We start from the raw sequence: 23,977 nt of genomic DNA on the forward strand, positions 1-23,977 counted from the left end.
ATCGCAGGGACGGACGACGTAGAGTCCATTTTTATTAATATCCATCAAAAGCGGCAGAGACTGCAAGTGATTGGTCAGGATGCAGCTTCCTTTAACTTTAACAGCACCAATATTGTGCCAAAAAAACATAAAACGAGTCAAAGATATCTAGCGATATGGAGCAGATTGTTGATGAAACTGACTGAAGGAGTACAAAGGTGCGCAGCAAACTTTTTGTGCCAGGAAATTATAGGAAACATGGGTTTGTAGGTGGCGCCTGCATGAAGAGGTGGAGAATAGACAGGGGCATGTCCAGGGAGTGGCCTGGGGTAGCACATGCCACCCTTGGAATCTGATTGGCCACCCCAGGTGCCAACACACTAATTTATCTTTAAATAGGCTTTTCATTGTCCACAATAGGCTTGGGGGTAAAACAAAAAAGCATAACCATTGGAGCCACCCATGCACAAAATTGGGCCTCACCTGGGCCACCCCATTTTAAAAGATCTGGACACACCACTGAGAATAGACAAACACTACAGACATGACTGCATGGCAGGATTTCCCATAAAAGCGCTTCACTCTCTACTGACCTGGCAGAGAATTGCTTCACAACATTAACACTAACAGAGAAGTATAAAATGAAAACGTGTGTGAATACAAACCAGTTGATGGAGAAGTATAAACTAGGCTTATCTATGAAGGACACCACTGACATCACCACCCTTCTTTAGAAGAGCCGCCCAAATACTCGAGTCACTAATAAATGTCTGCTTTCCTGAGGTTGTGTAAACACAACCTGGCAGTACGGGGTGGGCTGTCCTCACCCAGCCCAGCTGGCCAAAGCGTAAACGTGTTTTACTTACGGAGGTCATTCAGAGCTGTCTACAACAGGCAACATGCTTATTGTTCATCCTTCCAGAAAGACCTACTGCCAAACTTCTAATCTTTGAATACATTTGTAGTAAACTTTTTGTTAAAGCATCAAAAATATAAAGAAATTTACCTCAATTAGATTTTAGGTCTCTTTTTAGTTTTACGGTTTGATTTCCACAAAAACATGTACTACTTCTGTTAAAAAATGGCTACAAGCTCTTTAAAGGATCAGAAGCTACAGAAAAGTTCACTGATGCCCAGGTGGTGTGAGCGACGCTGGTCACTGTTGAAAATGAATGAAAAGAGTGGAAAACTTACACTCAAGTTTTTATTTGAAAATGTTGTTCAACAATCTATATTAAACACAAGAATAAGAGGGATGGATTTTGATGACCAACTTTATTTAAATGATCACAAATGAAAGTGGAAAAAGTATTCTTTTTTTTACGTCAAGTTCATTTTCCTTTTTTTATTTACACTTCATTTACGATGCAGAACCGGCGTTTTAGCTGTCAAACTTTATTTTAAATCTGATGGACAGACTGGATGAACAGTTCCTCCCGTGGCGGTGATCGTCTCCACTCCCAGGTCCTTTCATTCCCCTCCAGCTGGTTCATTTCACCACAGAGACGACATGCTTCTCCTTCTCAGACAACACAGGGACAGATCCCGGTTTGCTGTGTTTGCGGACATTCCTCTCCCTAAAAACCAAAGTATAAAGAGGAAAGTGTGTGAATTACTCATGCTGTTGCTCATGGTAATAAGAACTGGGAACTGAGAAGTGGGAGGAAGAGAGGAGTAAACAAAAGAGGACGAAGGAAGAGTCTGAATGTGAGAGTGTTGACCTATCAGCTACGTCAGAGACAACACTAAAGCCGTTGGAAGGCTAATGCATGAAGCAGGGCTTTGAAATCATTCACAGCTCATTGATATGTGTGAGGTATCATCCTGCTGTCACTAATTAGAAAATAAAAGGCACAGATAGGGCTGTTATTCAGGGCCAGGGCAAACTGGGACAATCAATCCACCACAGGAGCTGTAAATGAGTAAGTAATGTCCACTGAGACCACGTCATAGTGGCCTGCTCCATCTGGGAGATTTTCCGTTAGGCTGCTGTGACGGTTTAGGTCAGAACTTTCCTGGCAGCAGCCCAAATCGTCTTCATCAAACGGATGCAATAAGGAACCTGGATTTTTTTTACTTACACGTTGAAGAGAAACCAAAACGGTAGAAACTGAATACTCACTTTCGTCGGCGCGCCTCCTTCATGACCCTCAGCTCATTCTTCTGGTGGTAGATGCTTTTGGGGAGGTGTCTGTGGCGAGCAATACGCCTGATTTGTGGGTGATGCTGGAATTTCTCCTTCAGCTTTTGGCTGTAGTTGGCGGCCTCCCGCTCTCTGTGAGACAGCTACATCAAACCAGAGAGAGAAGGTTAGAAAATAGAAGAACTGTTGGTTTTATAGCCTCTAAAGGAAAAACATGAGCCCAAAATAAAGGCAACTTTGGACAATCCTCCCCTTCCATCAATACAAGTTTCCATCAGCTGGAGCTCCACAAAATACAGCTGTCTGCTAAACACGTCTTAAACACACAAACCATAAAAAGACACCCTGAATGTCTTTCACTGCTAAGTGTTTTAAAATCTGCTTGCATCCCAGCAGCCATGAAAACCTAAACGAGCCAGTCTCGAAACAAACAACTGAAACTTGGTTTGGCTAAATTATTTCTTCCTGTAAAAAAAAAAAAACGACAGCCAGATCTGAACTCCAGAGTCTGTGATTCGACACAGAACTATTTTCAATACATTTCACCACTAAGAAATAAGGCAATAAAGAGTTTCCCTGCATCTGTGTGAGGTTGTAAGTAAAAAGTCCTACAAACAACTGGACAGATTTTAATGAAACTCAGAAAATATTCATTGGGTGTTCTAATTTATTTACGAGTGAAAAAAGTGTCACAGCAAAGGGTCTGAATATTTAGGACAATATGATACTTCAGTTTTTCTTTTTTAATAAATCTGCAGAAATGTCTAAAATTCTGTGTTTTTCTGATAATATGGTGTGCTGTGTGTACATCAATTTACTTTAGCAAATGGCTGAAATAAAACAAAAAGTGAAAAATTGATGAGGTTCTGAATACTTTCTGTACCCACTGTAAATATGACATTGCATCGCTGCAACAGTCTTTAATTTAGAAAATTACCAGAGGTTTTACACTAAAACCGCGTGCGATTTCCTGTCTAGCCCTACGGTGGAGAAATTGACGTGTCCCGGAAGCGGCACGCGACAAAAAAAGAACCCAATCCTATCTTTAGCGGTGCAGCTGACTGCTTCTGGGATGCACCTGAAAATGGCCACGTTGCAGCTGGTTTGAATCACCCCCATAGACTACAAAGGATTCTATTCGAAGCAGTGATGTTCCACTGCTGATGCTTCCAGTATGAAGTAGTTAGGCAAAATAAAGTTACTGCATTTAACATATTTTAGGATTTATTTATGTCTGCCTGGCATTAGACAAACAAGAGATCATTGCACTTTAATCCAACAGCTATTTCTCTTAGACTGTACACTGGTCATATCCTAATATTTGAAACTGCCACTGCACAGTTGACTTAAAGGTAGGTAAAAAAAATAATAAACCTCCAAACACGTGTCGTTTTCAGACCCACATATTTAGTTAAGCTGCACATCAGACCATGTCCTCTGAAGCAGTTTTTGTTTTGTGTTGTGAGAACAGCATGTTTCTCCCAGCTGCTAGAAGAAGGATGGCCCCTGCTGATTCGGCATTGCTGAAATTATTCCACACATGACTCAGTGGTCCTGCTCTACTGTCTAATGATTCTCGCAGCATTTAGAGCAGGTCAGGCTGTAACAGTATTAACAGCATCACCCGAAGGACTCTTTAGCCAAGTTCTGGCCTGTACCCCGTCAGCCTGGAGTCGGATGAAAACTGTTGCCCCATTCCAAGTACTCGAAGTGTGACTTGAATGGGTTCGATCTGGTTGGACCACCTTTTTTCAACAGCATGGGTCAGTGTTTACCACCCAACCTTTCAGTACCTGCTTCGTTGTGATTCCTAGTGTACTGAGCTGTGCTGAAAATGTAACATCTCCCAACTGTCAGTCACTGATTGGCTAGGGGGTAGTCACTGGTTGTTCCTCAGTTTTCTGCCTGCCGCTTGCAGACATTTCCAGATTTTAGAGTCTGACAAAAAAGCTAAAGACTGAGCAAAATGTTCCACATCACAGCCATTGTTGTGCTGTGTAGCAGCTTTGTGTGGCACACAGATCACCTCACGCTGCTTTTATATCAGTTAAAGATTGACAGTGGTGCGGTGCTTGTAGGTCTCTGCATATTTGGCTTTTCTGAGCAACCCGTGGATGCAGCCTGCGGAAAAGTGCGTTGGTGGAGCAAGATATCCTGGATTTCGGTTTATTGGAGCCACTTTTCCTCAGCCAGACACCACGACACACCGGTACATACACCCGCATTACTGCACTCGCAACACCAGTTTGCTTATCGATCTCACTCTTTGTCTTTTTCTCACTTGTGAACAAGACCTCTTGATACTTAACTCCTCCACTTGGGGGCAGGACCTCGTCCCTGATCCAGAGAAGGCATTCTACCCTTTTCCGACTCAGGACCATGGTCTTGGATTTAGAAGAGCTGATTCTCATCCCATCTGCTTCACAGTTGACCTGCAAACCCGCTCCAGTGAAAGTCGGACATCTTGTTTTGATGAAGCCAATAGGAGCACATCATCTGCAAAAAGCAGAGAACCGATCCTCAGGCCACCAAAACAGATCCCCTCAACACCTTGGCTGCGCCTAGAAATCCTGTCCATAAAAGTTATGAACAGAATCAGTGATAAAGGGCAGCCTTGGCAGAGTCCAACTCTCTCTGGGAACGAGCTCGACTTACTGCTGGTAATACGGACTGATCACTGACACCGGTCATACAGGGACCCAACAGTCCGTATCAGAGAGTCTGGTACCCCATACTCCCGAAGCACCCCCACAGGCCTCATCAAGGGATGTGGTTGAACGCCTCCAAATTCACACATGTAGATCGGTTGAAAAAACTCTTGCGCACCTTCCAGGACCCCCCTAAGGGTATAGAGCTGATCCAGTGTTCCACAGCCAGGACGAAAATCACGATGTGCCTCCTGAATCTGAGGTTCGACTATCCAACAGATCCTCCTCTCCAGAACCCCTGACTAGACCTTTACCAGGTAGGCTCAGGAGTGTGATCCCCCTGTAGTTGGAACACACCCTGCGGTCCCCCTTTTAAACAGGGGGATCACGACCCTTGTCTGCCAGTTCAGTGGGACTGCTCCCGATGTCCACGCGATATTCCAGAGCCGCATCAGCCAACACAGTCCTATGACATCCAGAGCCTTAAAGAATTCTGGGCGGATCTCATCCACCTCCAGTGCCTTGCCACCAAGGAGCTTTTTGACCACCTCACTGACCTCAGCCCCAGAGATAGGATAGTCCAAACCAAAGCCCCCATATTCTGCTTCCTCACTGGAAGATGTGCTGGCGACATTGAGGAGGTCATTAAAGTACTCCGCTCACCGATCCGCAACATCCCGGGTGGAGGTCAGCAGCACACCGTCCACATTATAAACAGTGTTGGGCTCCATGGGTGAAAGTCTGGCCACCAGGCGCTCGCCAACGTGCCCCACCTTTAGGTCTGGCTCCAGAAGAGGGCACAGATGCCCAGCGTCCGGGCGAGGGAACCCTGTTTCCATGTTTTATTTTTCTTGATAAGGGATCTTTGGGCTGCACTTTGAGCCCTCACCTAGGACCTGCTTGCCATGGGTGACCCTACCAGAGGCATAAAGCCTAATTTACACTTCTCCGTCTGCGTCAGGATGGACACATGCAACGCCATTATGCTTACATGCAAGAGCCCTCTGATGGGCTTTAAGACGAAGATGCCCCAAACTTTAACCATCCATCAAAAGAGACAGACCGCAAGCTTGGTGATTGGTCAGGACGCTGTTTCCTGTTTTAATTCATCAACAACATCGCCTTTGTTGCTTCAAAAAGTAAAGAGATATTTAGTGGCAGACACGGAACAAGTTGAAGAATGTATCGCAGAAAAACCTGAAAATATGAACGTTTTACTCACTCATGACTGAAGGAGTTTAAAGGTATGCAGCAAGCTTTACATTTGTGGACGGAAATGATGAGAAACGTGGGTTTAGAGATGTCGATCGCATGAAGGGGTGGAGTGGAATGAGGGACAAATTTGTCCATGTTAAAAAGTCTCTCAAATACATTAAAACAATATAAACACGCTAGTAAATACACCAACATGGACCAGCTACATGACAGTAAAGCCCCCTTCAGACAGGCCATGAAAAACGGAAATGTTCAGGACTCTGTCCGTAAGACCGTTGTGTCTGAATACAAACATCCAGATAACCTTTTCCGCAATTAAACCGGACGACGCCCCTAGTAACAGGTCCGGACTTGTCACGGACAAGGTGGCTGCTTCAGACTGGTGAGGTCGAGTTCCGGACAGGGAGGAGGGGGAGGAGGAGGGGACCGGGGGACGCTGTGCACACCTAGATAGCTTGCTCCTGTAGCATGTGGCGAACCATGGCAGCTCGCCTCCTACGGTACCGTCTCCTAGACGCGCGACGGAGCGCTTCACACTGCTTCCGTGATTCCTTTTAACCATTGATACCTCAGAATAGTGCTACGCCCTCTGTTGTCCTGGCGGGGAATTGTTTTGCAACAATCCCCACCTGACAGAGAAAGCAAAATGTCTCTGTTAATGCGTGTACGTCTCTCCCTCACAGAGCTGACGGAGAAGTATAAATTAGGCATAATGCCTCAGAAACTTGGCATTAGTTAAATAGATCCTGTTTAACTCTGGTGGAACTTTGTCCATCATAAAAGTGCTGAGGGCTATAGCTTAACAACTTAGTCATTTAAAAGCAAATCAATGTCTGTTAAAAAGGGAAAACACCAGCTCAACAACATCCTTTCCTCTTTTTCACTCATAAAAACCAGCAGCTGGTTGGACTGCACTTTCCTTGCTCTGCTCTCCTCAGAGGCTTTCAATTTAATTAAAAGCAATGAGTTGTCTCAGATTTAATTTGTGGGGGAAGATGCTGATCATGTTGTACTAAACTATTTCTCCATGGATACAAAAAGTAAGGCTCTCAAACAATCTCAACACAGCATACAAAATATGAGAGAAGTCCATGAAGGAGGCATTAAGCAAGGCCTGAATTAATTTTAAAAAAAGGCTCCAGAGTGGTTGGTCCAGATTGAAACAAACAAACCGGGTAAGTGATGTGAATGCACTTTCAGCACTAATACTAATAAAACTCACACAGCTAAAGTAGAAGCTACTTAAAAACCAGTGTTGTCTACCCTCGCGTGACCTACTTTTAAAATGTGCAGAATGTTTGTAGCACTTGATCAAACACTTTTTACTAATTAAGCATATACACCAAGGTCAGTCAATGACATAACAGTGAATGTCACAATTATAACAGGGTTCCTACAAGTTTCTTCAAGTTAAATTCAAATCTTTTTAAGACCATTTATATAAAATGTAATACCTATTTAACCACTCTACCGGCAAACAAAAACAATAAACTTCGTTCATTTATTTCTCACTAGAAATGTGGAATGTGTAAAGGGTGACAACATGATATGTAGGTGTGTGAAAAATCAAAAAAAGTTTCAGCAGGCCACATGAACGTTTGTCCAACAATGTTAAGTTGTTTTTTAACATTTCTAAATAATCCAAAACAGCTCAGATTAAGGCAACTGGACTTCTTTGGTTTCTTGAAGATGTTTTGCTTCTCATCCGAGGACCTTTGACAATTCTGACTAGAATATGGCAGTCATGCTTATAAGCGGTAGCTGTCTTATTGTTATTTAACAAGCAGAAACTGCCCTGACTCCCCCTACTCTCTACTTTAAGACATGCCGTAGCGGCAGTTTTACGCCAATTTGCCAGCATGGTGTGTCCTCTAAATAGATTCCTTTACTCCTCTCTCAAACCATCTTTCTACTCTGTCCAGAATGTGTATTTTGTCATCTAAAAGTGTGTCCCTTGTCCTTCAGGTGCAAGCGGACTGCAGAATCTTGACCTGAGGAGGTGGCTCTCCTGTTCTGTGCCACGTGTTTGTGTAATTGTTGTTGTTTAGTTTCCCCAATGAAAGAAAGAAAGAAAACAATCTTTTATATAGCACCCCTCAAGATAAAAATCACGAGGCGCTTCACAAAAAATAAAATAAAATAAATAAAGTATAAAAAAGATTTCACAAAATGACTAAAATATGTTTAAGATGAGAGAAAATATAGAAATTTTGATAAATAAATAATAATGTAAGGAAAGGGAGAGAAAATGAATAAGAAACAGTGCACTGTACAACCAGTAGGCTTTGAACACTGGACCTCAGGGACCTGCTGGGGGTGTAGGGACTGAGAAGATCATAGATGTATAATGGTGCTTGTCCATGTAAGGCCCTATAGACCAGAACCAGGATCTTGAAATGAACCCTGAAGTTGACTGGCAGCCAGTGAAGCTGGAGGAGAAGCGGGGTGATGTGGGTGTGTTAGGAGGACTTGGTCAGAAGCCAAGCACAGGCATTCTGAACCACCTGTAGACGGTTCAGGGAGGTTCTGCTCAGACACGTGAAAAGAGAGTTACAGTAGTCTAAGCGTGAGGAGATGAAGGTGTGGAGAACTGTCTAAAGATCTGAGTGGGACAGTGGGACTCAGCTTAGCGATGTTCCTGAGATGGAAGACGGAAGAGCGAACAAGAGAACTGACACGAGAATCCAGGGTGAGAGCTGGGTCAAAGGTCACACCAAGTTTCCTAACGGAGGGTTTGGTGTGAGATGCAAGCTGACCAAGAGAGTTTCTGACTTTGGGAACCAGCTTGTCTGGGAAACAGATGAGGATCTCAGTCTTATCTTCATTCAGCTGTAGAAAGCTCCCAGCCAGAAAGGGTCAAACTCTGGTTACCGGTGATGGTTGTACCCGTGTGCAGCAGTACCGGGACCAGAGTGTGTATGGGGGAGCATGAGTGGGTGTCCGGCGTGCATTTTTGTAAGTCTTGGGTTGTATGTGCATGTGTGAGCATGAGGGAGGGAGTGTGTGACTGTGTTTGTGTATGACTGTATATGTCAGGTGGGGCCTTTGACTCCTCCCCTCTCCTGGAACTTCTCTTGATGACATAGATCTTCGTCCCCCCTCCCCCTGCCACACCTGGTGTGAGGGGTTGTGCCTTGGTCTGCCTGAGTGTTCGTGGCAACCGGGTCTGGGGGTTTAAGATTTTGGCATCTGCCTGATAGATCACGGTGGCTGCCTGGTGGGGTCTGGGTCCCTGGGCTCTGCTGGGTCCCCGACGGGGGTGGTCGCACACAAGCACACACAAACACATGCACGCACACACACACATGCAAACATATGTGTGTGTGCGCACACACGCACACACACACACACACACACACACACACACACACACACACACACACACACACACACACACACACACACACACACACACACACAGCCTGAAGCGTAGAATACGGAAGACAGGGGGACAGATTGAGACAGAATGTCATGTGCCAATGACAGTGTGTGTGTCCTGTCACTGTGACCCAATTGATCATGTGCCCTGCCTACATGGACAAGGGAGATCTTTGTTTGGCTGACTGGGTAGTGCGTGTGACTTTCACCCGGGAGTCTGGGAATCGAATCCCGATGGGACCATTTTTTTTATATCCGCCACAGATCTCTCTGAAGAATTCACAGCATTGACGGCTTCAGCAACGCTGTGCCACTCCGTGGATTTTCTCTTATTTGTTTTGCAAAAGCACTTCCTTTCATTTCTCCACCTCACCCACAAGTACCTGAATTTCTGCTTATGAAATTGCACTTCCTTGATCTGCCTTGATCTACGGTCGCCACCATCATTGGCGGAGCACTGCAACAACCAGCTTATATATGCATGAGATCCACAAGGCACTTTGCATTGACTATTTATGGCAGTAAGTGGGTGTGGTGAGGGCGGATGTGACTAAAAAGCAGCTGAGAAACTTTCTAGATAGTTTCTGATTTATGAAGCAGATATTGCGTGCAGCTGTGCATAGGGCTGGGCGATATGACGATTTTAGACCGTTTTACGATCTACACATCTGACGGTCTGTCATTTTTGAGAGACCTTTTTATCACGATTCACAGCTCTGCTGTTGAAATTCTGCCTCTGAATGAAAAGGGAACTTACCCCAGGCGAATGACACGCCTTTGTTTGACCCTTAACCAATCAGAGTGAGTCATAGTAATATATTAGTGCCCCGCTTGTTTTCACCTGTGTGTGAACAAACATGGCTTCGGCCGCGGCTGAGAGCGACAACGAGGTTTTCGTTCCGAAGAGGAACACCTCGTCCATTATATGGAACTGGTTTGGTTTTTCACCAGATGACAAAGAGCAGCGAAACGTCATTTACAAGGAGAGCGTCAAGGCAAGTGATGGCAACACCACAAACTTGTTTAATCACTTGAAAAGAAGGCATCCAAAACAATACAATGAGAGCCAGCTGGCAGCTAAAGCTAAAAAGCCTGCTGCTGCAGCGGCTAGTGCTTCTTCCAGGCAGCAAACGCTAACAAACACTCACAAAACTCACTCCCTACGACAGAGACAGCAGACGATGGAACAGCGTGACAGATGCAGTGACGTACCACTTGGTTAAAGATTTGAGTCCCGTGCGAACAGTAGGAGTGGGATTTAAGAAAATGATAAAAACATTGGATCCGCGCTACGAGTTTTCCAGCCGCAAGTATTTTTCGAACACCGCCATTCCACGCATGTACGCTGAATGCAAAGTGAGCGTTGCAGAAAATATTCAGAATGCGCAGTTTTTTGCTACCACAAGCGATCTCTGGTCCAGCCGCACATCAGAGCCGTATTTGAGCTTAACTATCCACTACATGAGCAACTGGGAGCTATATAGTATTTTGAACAAGTTAATGTTTGCACAATACGTTTGCAATTGACATGTTTGCACTTTAAATATGTTTACGATTTTAATTTATGTTAAGTTACTTGAAAAACGAGAAAAACTGATTTTTGTAATTGTTTCTCTCAGGGCTTTTATCATCTCTGGTGTGAGTTTAAAATATAAGTGTGTTAGCACTGTGCTGATTATCCCTAATATGAATAAATGTTTATTTATTCAATGTTTCTCTTCTTTAATACGCAATTGAAGTTATGCTATTCATGGATAAAAAATCGTGATAAAATCGAAATCGTGATAAAATATTGGAAAAATCGTGATATTCTATTTCTGCCATATCGCCCAGCCCTAGCTGTGCGTACTCCATGTTTGATAGATCACAAACCTGCTTGGCGTAAGTACATTTTTTTTTGCTGAGCTTAAGTACGGTTTTAGTAAGGATTCTACGCAATGTTTGATAAATGAGACCCCAGGTTAACATATGTATTTCATGAGCATTTTTTAACTCAGAAGTACCCCTGAAGGACTTAGTTGTTCGTCCTTTTATCAAAACTTATTCTGAACCTGAGAAGGTAAATGTATTATTTCCAAATTCATAAATTCAATGCTTTTAAGACCCCACAGGAACACTGATATAATTCCATGCCATCGGTTGGGTAAAAACGCTGCACCTGAAACCCGAAATAGTCTGTTTCTTCATCTATGAAGAAAGAAATCCTGATTTGTCTTTTTGGCATTGCTCAGTTCCTGATCAGTTATTTATTGAGGACAGCTGTCTCCCTCCAGTTTTTCTCTCCGAATTTTATCCACAGAATTTTGACAGAGGATGTGACTTAGAACAGAACTGAAAGGTCCACCATCACTGTCCCTACTGTTTATAGGTGAGGAGTAGGAGGAGACTGTTTCGGGTTTCAGGTGTGGTGTTTTTACCTTAGTGACTGTGATGAAAACCTTATACAACCTGTTTACTACAAGATATCATTCCCAGCAATAAACACAGTGACTCAGTGAATAAGAGTTTCCAGAAGACAAACTGTTCTGACTGCTTTCACATATTAATCACAACTTGGACTGGATTCAAAAAGTCCTTGTTTAGAAACTTGAAAACAGTGTTCAGTAGCTGACAGAAAAGCCCACATCAGTCCAGTCTGATACCTTCGCCTTGATTCAGCATTTCAGCATCTCCTGATAATTAAAGACCCTCTCAGAACAACTTGATTCTTAAATGCTTCATTATGTTCAAAGTTCCCTCTATTTAAGTGATTGGCTGATTTAAACTGCTGATAGGAGCAGCCCTTGTCTGATCTATCTAAGTGCAAAGCTTGCAAATAAATCTTCTCTTACACGATGACAGTAAGACAAGTGCCAAAAGCAGACCATTTCCACTACGAAGCTGCATTAAGAGAATAAGCCAGAGGGAATCTGATTAATTGTAGAAAACGGCTGCTGGAGATGACACACATGATGAGCCTTAAGATTTCGCTGGGACTGGTAGTTTAAGTCTGCCGCACACGAGAGCAAACTGCTGAGCTAAAAGTCATTTGAGGCAGTTTACTCCGCAGATACCTCTCTGCGTGCGCCTAATTTTCACTGAGTTTTCTAACTCATGAGACTTGGAGGTGAAAATCAAAGCGGTTTAATATTTTTCGCCTCACAGGGGCTAGAAACTCACCGTGTGCGCCCAACGTTAGCTGCCGGCTGAGCTGAAATATTCTAGTGGCCAATCAAAGAGCGTTCTCCACTCACACGATTCCAAGATAGATGCAGCCCCCGGTCTGCATGTCAGAAAATAAACAAAACGGTACCTCGATGGGTCCACTGTTTCCACTGCTCTTTCAGGATTCAGCATCCAGGCGGCGGTGCTGTCGGAAGGATTCTGGGTCTTTAAGGTGCATCTCTTGGAGTAGATTGGCATAAACTCCTTGCCTGGCCCTTCTTTGCAGCCACCGTACTCATACTCTCCTAACCTTGAAATGACGGTGGCAGCAACACCTCATCAACAAAACAAGTAGAAGCATTTCCTCCATTTCCAGCTCTGTCTCCGTTTTGTTAATTTTCTGACATGCAGACAGGGGGCTGCCATCTTGGAATCATGTGAGCGGAGAACGCGCTTTGATTAGAATATTTCACCTCAGCCGGCAGCTCATGTTCGGCGCACACGGTGAGTTTCTAACCCCCGTGAGGAGAAAAATATTAAACCGCTTTGATTTTCCCCTCAAAGTCTCATGAGGCAGAAAACTCAGTGAAAATTAGGCGCACGCAGCGAGGTATCTGCTGAGCAAACGGCCTCAAATGACTGTTAGCTCAGCAGTTTTCTTTTGTGTGCGGCAGGCTTTAGGAGAAGTAGATCACTTCCCTGAGATCTAAACAAGCTCCGCAAGAGAGCCGAGAACCCAGTAGCATGAATCACTGCATGTAATGATAGCAGTAGTCACCAGCAAAGACAAAAAAAAAGTTAGAAACAATCTGTTGGATTTTGTTATTTTGGACCCTTTGCCAAAGCACCATACAAATGTTTTGAGTTTTTAGGACTTCCCTTTCAACCACGGGAGCAGCCTACTTATTGAGAGTGACTCTGCCCTAAGTCAGCATCCATCAGTGTATTTGGCAACAGTTGCACCGTAGCTGCTGGCAGAGCCACACACTGTTACAGTACTGAGGTGGGCGCAGAGCCAAGGCTGTGTTGAAGAAGGCAGCCAGCTCATTAAATAAAAACAGATCAGAGATATGAGAAATTTGACAACTCAGGGAAATTCAGCTGTTGATCAGCATGTAGACATTATAATGAGAAATTACCCAGAGAGCTGCCAGGAAGCAGCTCGTTCCATTGACTATAAAAACACAAGAACAATGTAGATAAGGCACTCACCACTCCCAGTTTCTCTGCTGCGTTGGCCTTCCACAGCCGGATGTTCATCTCATCGGACCCGCTCAGGATGTACTTGCTGTCTGACGACCACTTCACACAGATGACATGCTGCATACGTTTGGTGTGGTAAACTTCCCTGAGTTTAATACAGACGAAAGCCAAGTAAAACACTAAAACTCCACCACGTCGAATAAGAATATTTTTGTTCTGACTGATCCTAACGAATATCATGGTGTTGTTACATATTAATGCTCCAGTTTCTAAGCTAGCACCTGTTTAACTACCCAAACTGATCTGATTAAATAATAATAATAAGATCACAATGGTTCTGTTCCATTATTCCGGACCGGTAACCAGCACGCCTGGTTTCAATCAGCAGGTGATTAACAGGCTTCTGCAGAACCTTATGAGCTGCTGCACAGGTGATTCAACCACTGAATCTAGTGTGTTGGAGCCGAGAAACCACTAAAACATGCTGGATACCGGAAACTCACCTTTTCAAGACTGCCTACTGTTTATGAGATAGTTCCATTGTTTTGTTTTCACTAGAGTTTATAGGAGTGATTTGTTTTTCACTGATTTAAAGTTTTAATTCGATTTTTATTATTTTGTGGTACAGTGACCTTGAGTTCCCTGAAAGATACTTTTAATAAAATGCATTATTATTATCATTAAAACAAACAGGAAATGTGGTGGGGTAGCAGACTCCAGCGCCAGGCATGTCAGCTCCACTTTAGTAAATCCAACAGGGACCAGACAGACACTATGAACTTGAAAGTGCAATACTCTGGCCACAGAGGGCGATGGGGGTCTGAGCGACATTTCATTAACCCTGTAATGGGTCGTTTTAGCACACACTGGCTGAAGAAAATGATTTTAAAAGTTGCGTAGTGTGGCTTTAAAGAAATCAAGTTTCTACCCAGTCAGCTTCCCTGACTGCTGTAACTGACCTGCTGTGTCCGTCATTCTTGGGAAAAATACGAATGGTCTTGTCAAAACTGGCAGACACAAACTCCTGTCCAGTGGGAGAATAGTCCACATCCAGAACTGCAGAGACATGGTCCATGTGGACCTTGATGGGCTTTTCAAGAAACCTCATGTCATATGTGTACAGGCTGGTGAGATAAACAGAAACAGATATAAAACCTTTTGTTGGTCATTTAGAACAAAGATCTGTAATGAACAATCTAATATAACCAAAATAAAATACTCATCAAATCAATATTCAAAGTTACAATGACAGATTTGGAAAACAAATTAGCTTATAACATTTTTTCATGCCTCTTAATGTTTTAACATAGTATAGCTATAAATATACTGTGGAAATTAAAATGAGGAAAAAATAAAAAAAAAAGAATAAAGCGGTTATCTCGCATTTGTCTAAAAACTCCACCAATAAAACATTTCAGACCAAAGCCAACCATTGGACCATTTGAACTGTTGCACTTCCCTGGGTCCTCCACTCATCACACACTCACGTATTTAGCAACAGAACACCACTGGTGTGAGAGGTTCTCCGCTCAATAAAATCAGAGGGGGAGAAACAGCCGGCTGCTTCCACTTCAGCTTTAGGACACTACCAGAGTCCCAAAAAGAAAAAAGCCAGCTGAAGTCACGGACAAAAAAATATGTTTGGATCTAGAAAATGGTGACTGGTGTTTAGCGCCATCTCGTCATCACAGGTTTCCAGTTCCGGCACTCCTCTGCTTTGAGAAGATCCTCAAAGGAAGAGGTGAGTGTTCCATGGTCATGTTTGCATTCAAACCTAACTTGTTTACAGATTTGTTTAACGCCTTGAATAAAGTTAAGTTAAAGTCCTATTAGTCATTATCTCACAATGGTGAAATGACATCTAAGCAATTGACCCACCCCCGTGGAACACCTGGCATAACCTGGTCTGTGATTACTCGACTCATTCTGGTAACTTCCCTCCAGAAAGAAGACCCTACTAGTTACTCAACTTTGCACAAAATCATAAAATCTGAAGTGAAAAAAGGCAGCAGGTTCTCTGGACTGATGAGTCAAACTTGTGTCTGCAACAGAACAGCCGTTCCATAGAAAAGCACGAATGTCCCATTAACGAGGGTCTGGGGAAAAAAACATTAGAGTGGGTTCTTTTACATGTTTGGGGCTGCATTTCAGCTAAATCAGTGGGTGATCTGCTCAGGGTTAACGGTGAGCTCAATGCTAGAAATAAAAGCTGGTATTCATCCATCATGATGCCATCAGAGGGGCACCAGGTTAGCTCCAGAGTTAATCTGCAACAGGACAAAGATTTAAAACGAGTCCTGGTACAGACTCATTATGTGTGTGTGTGTGTGACGACATGAAGAAGGGAAGAGGTTGAGCCAGAAACATCAACAGAAGACCCGAGGTTAGTGCTGCGAGCTGCAGAGTTCCTTCAAAAGCCAGGTTTACTGTGTATCAAACGTTGCTTCCATTTTAAACGTAAAGGTTGGTCACATTTCATCTTGATTTGTTTCAATTCCTCTTTTGTTAATTCAGTTTGAGTTTTTAATTAAAATAATTAGAACGTACTTGATAGCGTTTGTCTCACACATCTGAACACATAAACAATCCACTGACTTCTGATTTGATCAAGGGAAGAAACCAAGTTTTTACTCTTAAACTCACTTGTAGTCTTCATTAGCACAAGTGAAGTGAAAGGCTTCCATGGGGTTCCAGCACAACGTATTGCTCCTCATTGTCATGACAACCTACAGAAGGAAATGAAAACAACAATAATTTACTGTCATTTTCTTGGATAACGAGAAATAAAATAACACATGTATGCACAAAACGATGTGGATTCTACCTTTTTAAGTGGTGTCGACTCCCTCATGTCATATAAAATTATACTTCTGTCGGAGGCACAGCTCCCCAGAAGATCCGTCTGTGGAGAAATAAACGTTGGGATGTCTGATTAATTATAACTAAGTCTGCAAATCTAAACCGAGGAATTAACTCTTTGTGAACACTAAAGACTTCTCTGAGCATGGGGGACAGAGTGTCCTACCTCTACGGGGTTAAAGCGGATAGAGCTGAAGCTGTCCACACCCCAGCTAAAGGAGCGGATCGGGCTGCTCCTCTGCTCATCCCAGATGTCTACCTGCTGGCCACAAGTTGCAAACACACTCTTGTTTTGGTGATGGTCCAGTCCTGTGAACACAGTCTACAAAGACAGTGTTTTTTCCATTAACATTGTCATAAAGTGATAACTAACTGATGTTATTTCTGTTAGAACTGATCTTACCTTGCCCAGGATTGTGTTAAGCGGCTCCTCCTCTTCCCCATACCCTGGTGTCTCCATAGTCCACTGTTTTATTGTTTTGTCATCTCCAACCTGTTACAATCACGTGTGTTTAGTTTGAACGCTCAGTATGTTAATAATTGAATTTATTAACGATAACTATTGTACCCAATGAAGAAAGGAAAAAGATCAACTCCAACATGAGGAAGTGCAGCACCGAGACATTAAGACACAAGTTCTGCTTGTGTGTAGCAAACACAGAGTAGGAGTTTAGAAATAGTGCACCAGTGAAAGGGTGAACTTTTAAGCACAATAGAGCTGGCTGCGGGAGACCGGTGTTCTGCAACAAAGTGATCCCTTCCACAGGAGCATACAGCCTGAAAACTCCTCCATACTGGTTTGGCTGGGTGAATCGAGTCATTTCAACACAAATATTAGTCTGAATAATAATATAAAGTTGTTTTCTCCTAACAGAGTCAGAATTAAGTGTCTGGAGTTTAATAAAATACTTTTAAGCTAGTGTTGGATTATTAGCCTGGCCAGCTAGACTTGCCCTCTGTCTACTCTACACAGAGGACGAGTCTGGATACTCAAGGCAGAGACCACCATGAGGGGCGGGACTAGCCAGCTCAAAAATAACCAATCAGAAAAAAGGCGGAAATGACGACTGTATCACACTATGCTGCAGATTTTTAGCTGTAGTCAAAGACAGCGCCTGGCGACGGCGCAAACATCTTTCTTTAGAAGAAAGTAGGGCTGGGCAATCAATAGAAAATTTACTGTTATTGAAATTTTTGACTCTTATCGAGAAAATTTATCCCATCTCAATAAACTTGATAAATAAAAATAAAAAGATGTGCATCAAGACCAAGCCCCCACAATGCGGTTCAGAAATTGGTCTCAACCCAGAAGTACCAAAAATTGCAGTTCCACCCTCATCCGCTGGGGGCTGGTGTCAGAAACGAGCAAATCCTCATTGACTCCCATGTTAAAAATACCAATTTCACAGCAGAAATAAACATGTTTACAGCCTGGTACCAAAACATGTTTTTGGTTTAAATGATCTAGTTTACACTCATGACAACTTTGAGGGGGGTGAATTTTTTTCTCACTCTTCTATTTAAGTGTATTGAAAGCCTAAAATTCTGTATAATTAATGAGCATCAGACCTACGTGACCACAGAGCTAGCTCCGTGGAAAGGCCTTAGTAGAGCCTCGGTCTGGCCTGGAAACTGCTCTGGGATTTTGAGTCTCTGTGTTTGTGTATTCTTTTTTGGATATTATTTGTGCAATTGTTGGACAAAGTGACTTGCTGTGGCGTTAATTGCACTAACAGAGCGTCCAAGGAGTCTCCACTTCATTTTTTTCGGCAAGTAAAATTATATTTATGTATTTTAGGTCACTGCCGAGCTGAGCTTAGATTTTAACATGTACTGTTTAACCATGAAATTTAAAAGTAATAGGGTCAAACCCAGTGCATTTAACACAATGCTGCACTTTAGAAAATGGGTTGAAATATAACATGTTGGTGGAGCTGGGTTCCGACTATCGGCTTGTGGAGCTCTCGGGAGACCGATGTTTTCCACCCAGTTCTCCCCTCCCTGCAGCTCGGTGCATCTCTGTCTGATCGCGGCTTCTGTCTGCTGCGTGGGCTGACGGCTTGTGGAGCTCTGGGATGGAAACCTTTCCACCCGGTTCTCCCCAGCGGCAGCTCTGCGCATCTCAGATCGCAGCGGCGCTTGTCTGCTGTGCGGCTGCCAGCTTGTGGAGGTCTCGGAGACCTCTGAGTTCCACCCAGTTTTACCCAGCGGTCAGCCCGGCGTATCTCTGACTCAGAAGCTCTGGTGTTGTGCACAGTTAACTCCGGTTGTAGCTAGGTTGCTACCTCCGTTAGCTTAGCTCCCACCCACGCATTAGCTTTGGGTTAGCTTCAGGTTAGCTTGTAGCTAGTTCAACCGGGTGTCGTCAGTTGATCCCAGCCTTACAGCCCCATCCTCAGCTCCACCTCTCTTCCCTTTTATGGAATTGTCTGGGCTTGACGGAATCTGTGACACGGTCAAAATGGCGGTGGTGGCCACCTCCCATTTTAGTACAAAAACTTATTATTGGAGTCAATGGAAACCCACTGTCCATATATGTATGTCGATGATCAAGACCAATCCTGAAGCGGAGGCATTTGGAGTCAGTCATCCATGCTTTCATTACCTCTCGCCTGGACTATGCAAACGCCCTCCTAGCTGGTGCTCCGGTCTCTGCCCTGAATCAGCTGCAGGTCGTCCAGAACGCTGCTGCCAGGTTCTTGACAAATATAGCCATATTACCCCTGTCCTGGAACATCTTCACTGGCTCCCTGTCATTTTCCAAGTACAGTTGAAGTTATTGACTTTTGTCTTTAAAGTACTTAAAGGGACTTTACGGACTTTTGAATTTTTATGCTCGTGATTGCCCCCTCAGGCCAAAAGCGTAACGGCAGCGTCAATAGTAGGCTCGTGCACAAGGCGCGCATGCTGTACGTGCACACTCCTTAACAAAAATAACAGCTGAGACAGTCCCGTGTGTGTGTGTGTGTGTGTGTGTGTGTGTGTGTGTGGCCCGGAGGACAGAGGACAGGAGAACACGCCGCTAATTAATTAAATAATTTGGTTCTGTACCTTTCTCTTCAGCACAGCCGACAAAGGTTTATGATGGGTCAGTCCTCCTGCATGCTCAGATCATTCCCTTCCCTGGCTTGAGAAATTGTTCCAAAATGAAAGTTGAACCCACATCTTGTTTTTCTGTGAATTCAATGCCTTTCTGCGAGTCTCAAATAAAAATGTGGGCATCTTACTGTAAAAAATATATCATTCATGTAAGAAAATAAACTCTAAATTAACTATGTTCACACCCAGAATCGAACCCAGGTCTTCTGCACGAGAGTCCGACGTCTTACTAGGTGAGCTACACACCAGTAACATTCACAGTATCTGTAACTTTTATATCCTTGATGATGACACCTGAAACAACGCCAAACCAAATAACGGTTCGAAGCGAAAATGGCTATTTTGTTGCTAATTTGCAGGAAATATCTAGAAGAAAGTTCTACAGAAAGTAGCTAAGGGTCATCACAAATGTAGCTAGGTTTGTCACTAGGCGTTAGGAACAGCGACAAAGTGGCACTGCCTCTCTCTCTGCTCCTAAAGCTAGGGATAACAAATGCTACGGGCTACGCCTGAGCGTGAACGCGCATGAAGCAGCCTGCTCGACCCGAGCAGCTCTCTTTTTCTGTTATTTTACAGAAAAACAGACAATCACAGTAAAAATGCCAGGGCTCATTCTACAGGACCAGGGCATTGCAGGAGAATGTATGAAGAAGAAATGAATTATTTCTATACATGTTTTGACTGTCAAACTTCCATAATGTCCCTTTAATGACCTGACACTGCCCTATCTCTCTGACCTGCTTGCTCCCTATGTACCCACGCGCATGTTGAGGTCAGCTGACCTCCTGCTGCTTTGCACTCCCCGGATGCTTTACAAATCACGGGGTGAACGAGCATTTGTACATGCTGCCCCAAAGCTGTGGAACTCTACCATTGTAGTTCGACAGGCTCCATCATTGGCAGTTTTTAAATCTCGTTTAAAGACCCACTTTTACGACTTGGCTTTTAGACCGTGACTTGTTTTAGTGTTTTATTGGTTTCTTAGTATTTATCCTTTTTTTATTTGCTTTTATTGATTGGTATTTTTATCTTCTGATTTTGTTGCTTTGATTGGTCGTGTTTTGGTCTAGTCAGTGCGGCACTTTGGACAGCTCCTATGCTGCGTTTTACATGTGCTGTATAAATTAACTATGGTATGGTAGGTTGGCAACGTTCATGTGCCTCTAAGAAGCTGTACCACCTTGAGTCACGTAAAAATGTGACTAGACTTAATACACGTGACAGCCCCATCTAGTGGACAACTTTTGTTTCTGCACATTCCTGTAGTTATACCCATTTACCGTTATTGAGGTGAAATCCTCAATATATTGTGATACTTATTTTAGGCCATATCACCCTGCCTTAGAAGAAAGGCTTTTAGCGCTTCTTTTTGTGGTTTTAGAGACAAGTTCATGTCCTTTAAAACAGAGGAAAGAGCCGCAGCGAACTCCGCCTCAGACGCCGTCTTTACTGTTTATTGTTTAGCACTGAGCAGCGTTGCGGTGTGTGACAAACGCTGCTCAGTGCTAATTGGCTGGGTCAGAATTCTCAGGGTGTGGGTTTTTAATGGGTTTGTTACCAGGCCCTTTGGAAGCACTGGCCAGGCTACTGAATTATAGCCATTTAAACAAAGTCCAGCCTTGCTTGTGTTTGGAACCAAACTGTAATTTAATAAAGCTAATAATTACTATGCATTACATTAGTGTATGACGTCTTTCTTTGAGACTGAAAGTGATTTTCAGACTTTGACTTTCCTTGAAGAACATTCAATTCCCATTCCAACATTCACTATTTTCTAGCTGGTTTTATTTGTCTGGAATTTATTACACTCTCACTGACACCACTATTGTTAAAGTCAGAAGTTTTTGGCTCCACTTAAATTTGAATAAATGCATTTGTTCTGACAGATGGCTAAATTAAATGAACTTCTGAAGCATTTTTGAATGAAAGTGGTGATTTCAGTACTGGATTCAGTTGAAAGATTTGTTTTGTTTCATTCATAAAAATTGTATTAAATTTAATTTACTGCATCTTACTAAAATACCTTACTTTAAACACTTCAATAAGTTTTTTAGAATTGCATCCAAAACTCACTAAATCATAATCAAACCATGACATGTAACCCCATCTCCGACATCAGATTACAAAAAACATCCTCTTGACCAACTGATCTAATAATCAGATTAGGACTGAAACAGGTGAGGGGTCATAGAAAAAGAGAATAGGCAGCCTAAGTCACGCCCATCTACTTCCAGACTGTGGATCCCTGTAAGAACAAACAAATGTATGCAAGTCAGTGGGGCTATAAGTTATTTTCTAATTGTGTGCCATGGATTTCACATATGATCCGTGAATTTTAATGACACATTCTGATATTAAGAAAGCTCTTTTTTTTTCGAGTAGGAAAAAAAGTTATTTTAGATTTTGTGTGAAAATATGTCCAGGACTACGAATGTGCATCACCAAACTGCGACATTGAATCAGAAATGGAGAAGAGCAGAGGAAAAATGGCTGTAAGTTCAGTGAACTTCAAATCCTTCCTTCAGGAGGGAAGAACCACCATAAATGTTGTTGGTTTTATTGCTGTAAAGTGTTTTTGTGTTCCTTGAAAGGTGCTTTTAAATAAAATGCATTATTATTATTATAAATTTGGCCATGTGGTAGGTAGCAGCTAGGCTGGGGGGAGGAGATTCTGTGGTGATATGCAACATACCTTCTGATTTGTAGTGACAGTAATTACATATTTTTACAAGCTGATAAATCATGACTGGCGTGGTCAAAACACACAATCATTACTTTTCATTTAAATTGCAGTGCAGTAAATGGGCAGCAGTAGCTCAACAGGTTGAGGGGTTGTATAGTAATCGGAAGGTTCGATCCCGGCTCCGGACAGACAATTCTGCTGTTGTGTCTTTGGGCAAGACATTTAACCCACCTTGCCTGCTGGTGGTGGTTTGAGGGATCGGTGGTGCCTGTTCTCGGCAGCCTCGCCTCCGTCAGTGCGCCCCAGGGCAGCTGTGGCTACATTGTAGCTCATCGCCATCAGTGTGTGAATGTGTGTGTGAATGGATGAATGATACACTGTAGTGTAAAGCGCTTTGGAATCCTTACTCTGACAGGAGCTATACAAGTGCGGGCACATTATCATTTAAATGTGCGATCCAGGGCGTAAGGAAAAGCAGATTAGAAAGTAGCTCCTCTAGCCCTGTTCACTTGCATTCATTTTACCGTTCTTCAAGGGACTCATGAGCTGACCGAAAAGGGAGGAGACTTGGGCTCCCTAAGCTTCCAGATGTTGATAAACATTTTACCGTAAAGAAGGAGGTTCCACAGTATCTGACAACCACGCCACGAATAAAACCTTCATGTGCCTGCAGGGTGCGGACACATTCACGCTTGGTGAGATCCCAGACTTTCAGCTAAAAAAAGTGAAATCAAAGGAAAGACAACATTTACTGAAAGGATTTCAGATTAAGGGAGGTTATGAAGTTCTGGTGATCGGCTGATTATTCACCTCGCCATCACAAGAGCCTGACAGCAGGGTGGAGAGGCTCTGGGTATGTTTTGCCAAACAATTGACACCATCTCTGTGACCATCCAGTGAAGCCAGGAAAGGCTTTGCAAACACCCGCTCCAACTTAGTGGCATTCAGAGCCCGTGTGTACTCTCTGCTCACCTCGAACGGATGAAGGGATGGGTCATAGTTTCTAGGGACTGACAAATAAATTTTAAAAAAGTGTCTTTAAGTCAAAAACACGATGTAAATAACAAAATCTTCTTTCTACAATCACAAAAACAAACAGAGCTTGCAGTATAAGTGAGAACTAATATATTAGAGAATTAATTAAATGTTCAATTTAAACCGACTATAGTAATTCCCCAGAACAAACAGTTGTGCTATCTTAATGTTGTTGCTACATGGACGTAAACAGACTGTGGCTAGCTACGTTAGCATCTCGCAGATAAATATCCAACACTTACCACGCTGAATGTCTAGTTTAGTCTCCCGGACATAGTCGTCCGGGTTTCTTGAGAGAACTTTGACTTTCATTTGGAAGCGAAAAACAACATAAGAACTTTAGAAAATGTTTAATTTCGTTAAGACTACTGTCTTGGACATGCAACCATGTGTAGATAGTTTAGCGTAGAAGGAGTTCCGCGTTGCATTGTGGGATGGCTGGTCCTCCTCGTTGCATCATCAAGAAATTTTAATCAAGTTCAAGATTTCATATAAACAAAGAACCGGAAGACTTCATTTTGGCTTACTTTTTATTTTTAAGTTTACAATAAGCTTAAGCAGTGTGCATATGAAACTGGATTTTTTGAATAA

General features: G+C 43.1%; 1 protein-coding gene across 1 annotated transcript; it reads right to left on the reverse strand.

Annotated features, from left to right (window-relative positions):
- Positions 1–1,235: 1,235 nt before the first annotated feature.
- Positions 1,236–23,827, reverse strand: dcaf13 (ddb1 and cul4 associated factor 13). The gene is made up of 11 exons (XM_015949268.2): positions 23,629–23,827; positions 23,162–23,361; positions 22,959–23,066; positions 16,973–17,062; positions 16,736–16,891; positions 16,535–16,612; positions 16,354–16,436; positions 14,670–14,834; positions 13,720–13,855; positions 2,102–2,265; positions 1,236–1,556 (listed from the first exon to the last, which is right to left on the reverse strand). The coding sequence occupies exons 1-11, from the start codon at positions 23,696–23,698 to the stop codon at positions 1,469–1,471; spliced, it is 1,338 nt and encodes a 445-aa protein (XP_015804754.1). The 5' UTR covers positions 23,699–23,827; the 3' UTR covers positions 1,236–1,468.
- Positions 23,828–23,977: the final 150 nt, after the last annotated feature.

Source organism: Nothobranchius furzeri, chromosome 5 (assembly GCF_043380555.1).
Source record: "Nothobranchius furzeri strain GRZ-AD chromosome 5, NfurGRZ-RIMD1, whole genome shotgun sequence".
NCBI lineage: Eukaryota > Metazoa > Chordata > Actinopteri > Cyprinodontiformes > Nothobranchiidae > Nothobranchius > Nothobranchius furzeri.

Excerpts from the sequence above, each read along its gene's own strand:
- dcaf13 (XM_015949268.2), bottom strand. The coding sequence starts at position 23,698 with ATGAAAGTCAAAGTTCTCTCAAGAAACCCGGACGACTATGTCCGGGAG. Across the intron at positions 23,362-23,628 it reads TAAACTAGACATTCAGCGTG|TCCCTAGAAACTATGACCCA; the intron begins GTAAGTGTTGGA and ends TTTATTTGTCAG. Across the intron at positions 17,063-22,958 it reads GTGGAACCTCCTTCTTTACG|GTTGGAGATGACAAAACAAT; the intron begins GTAAAATGTTTA and ends TGATTGTAACAG.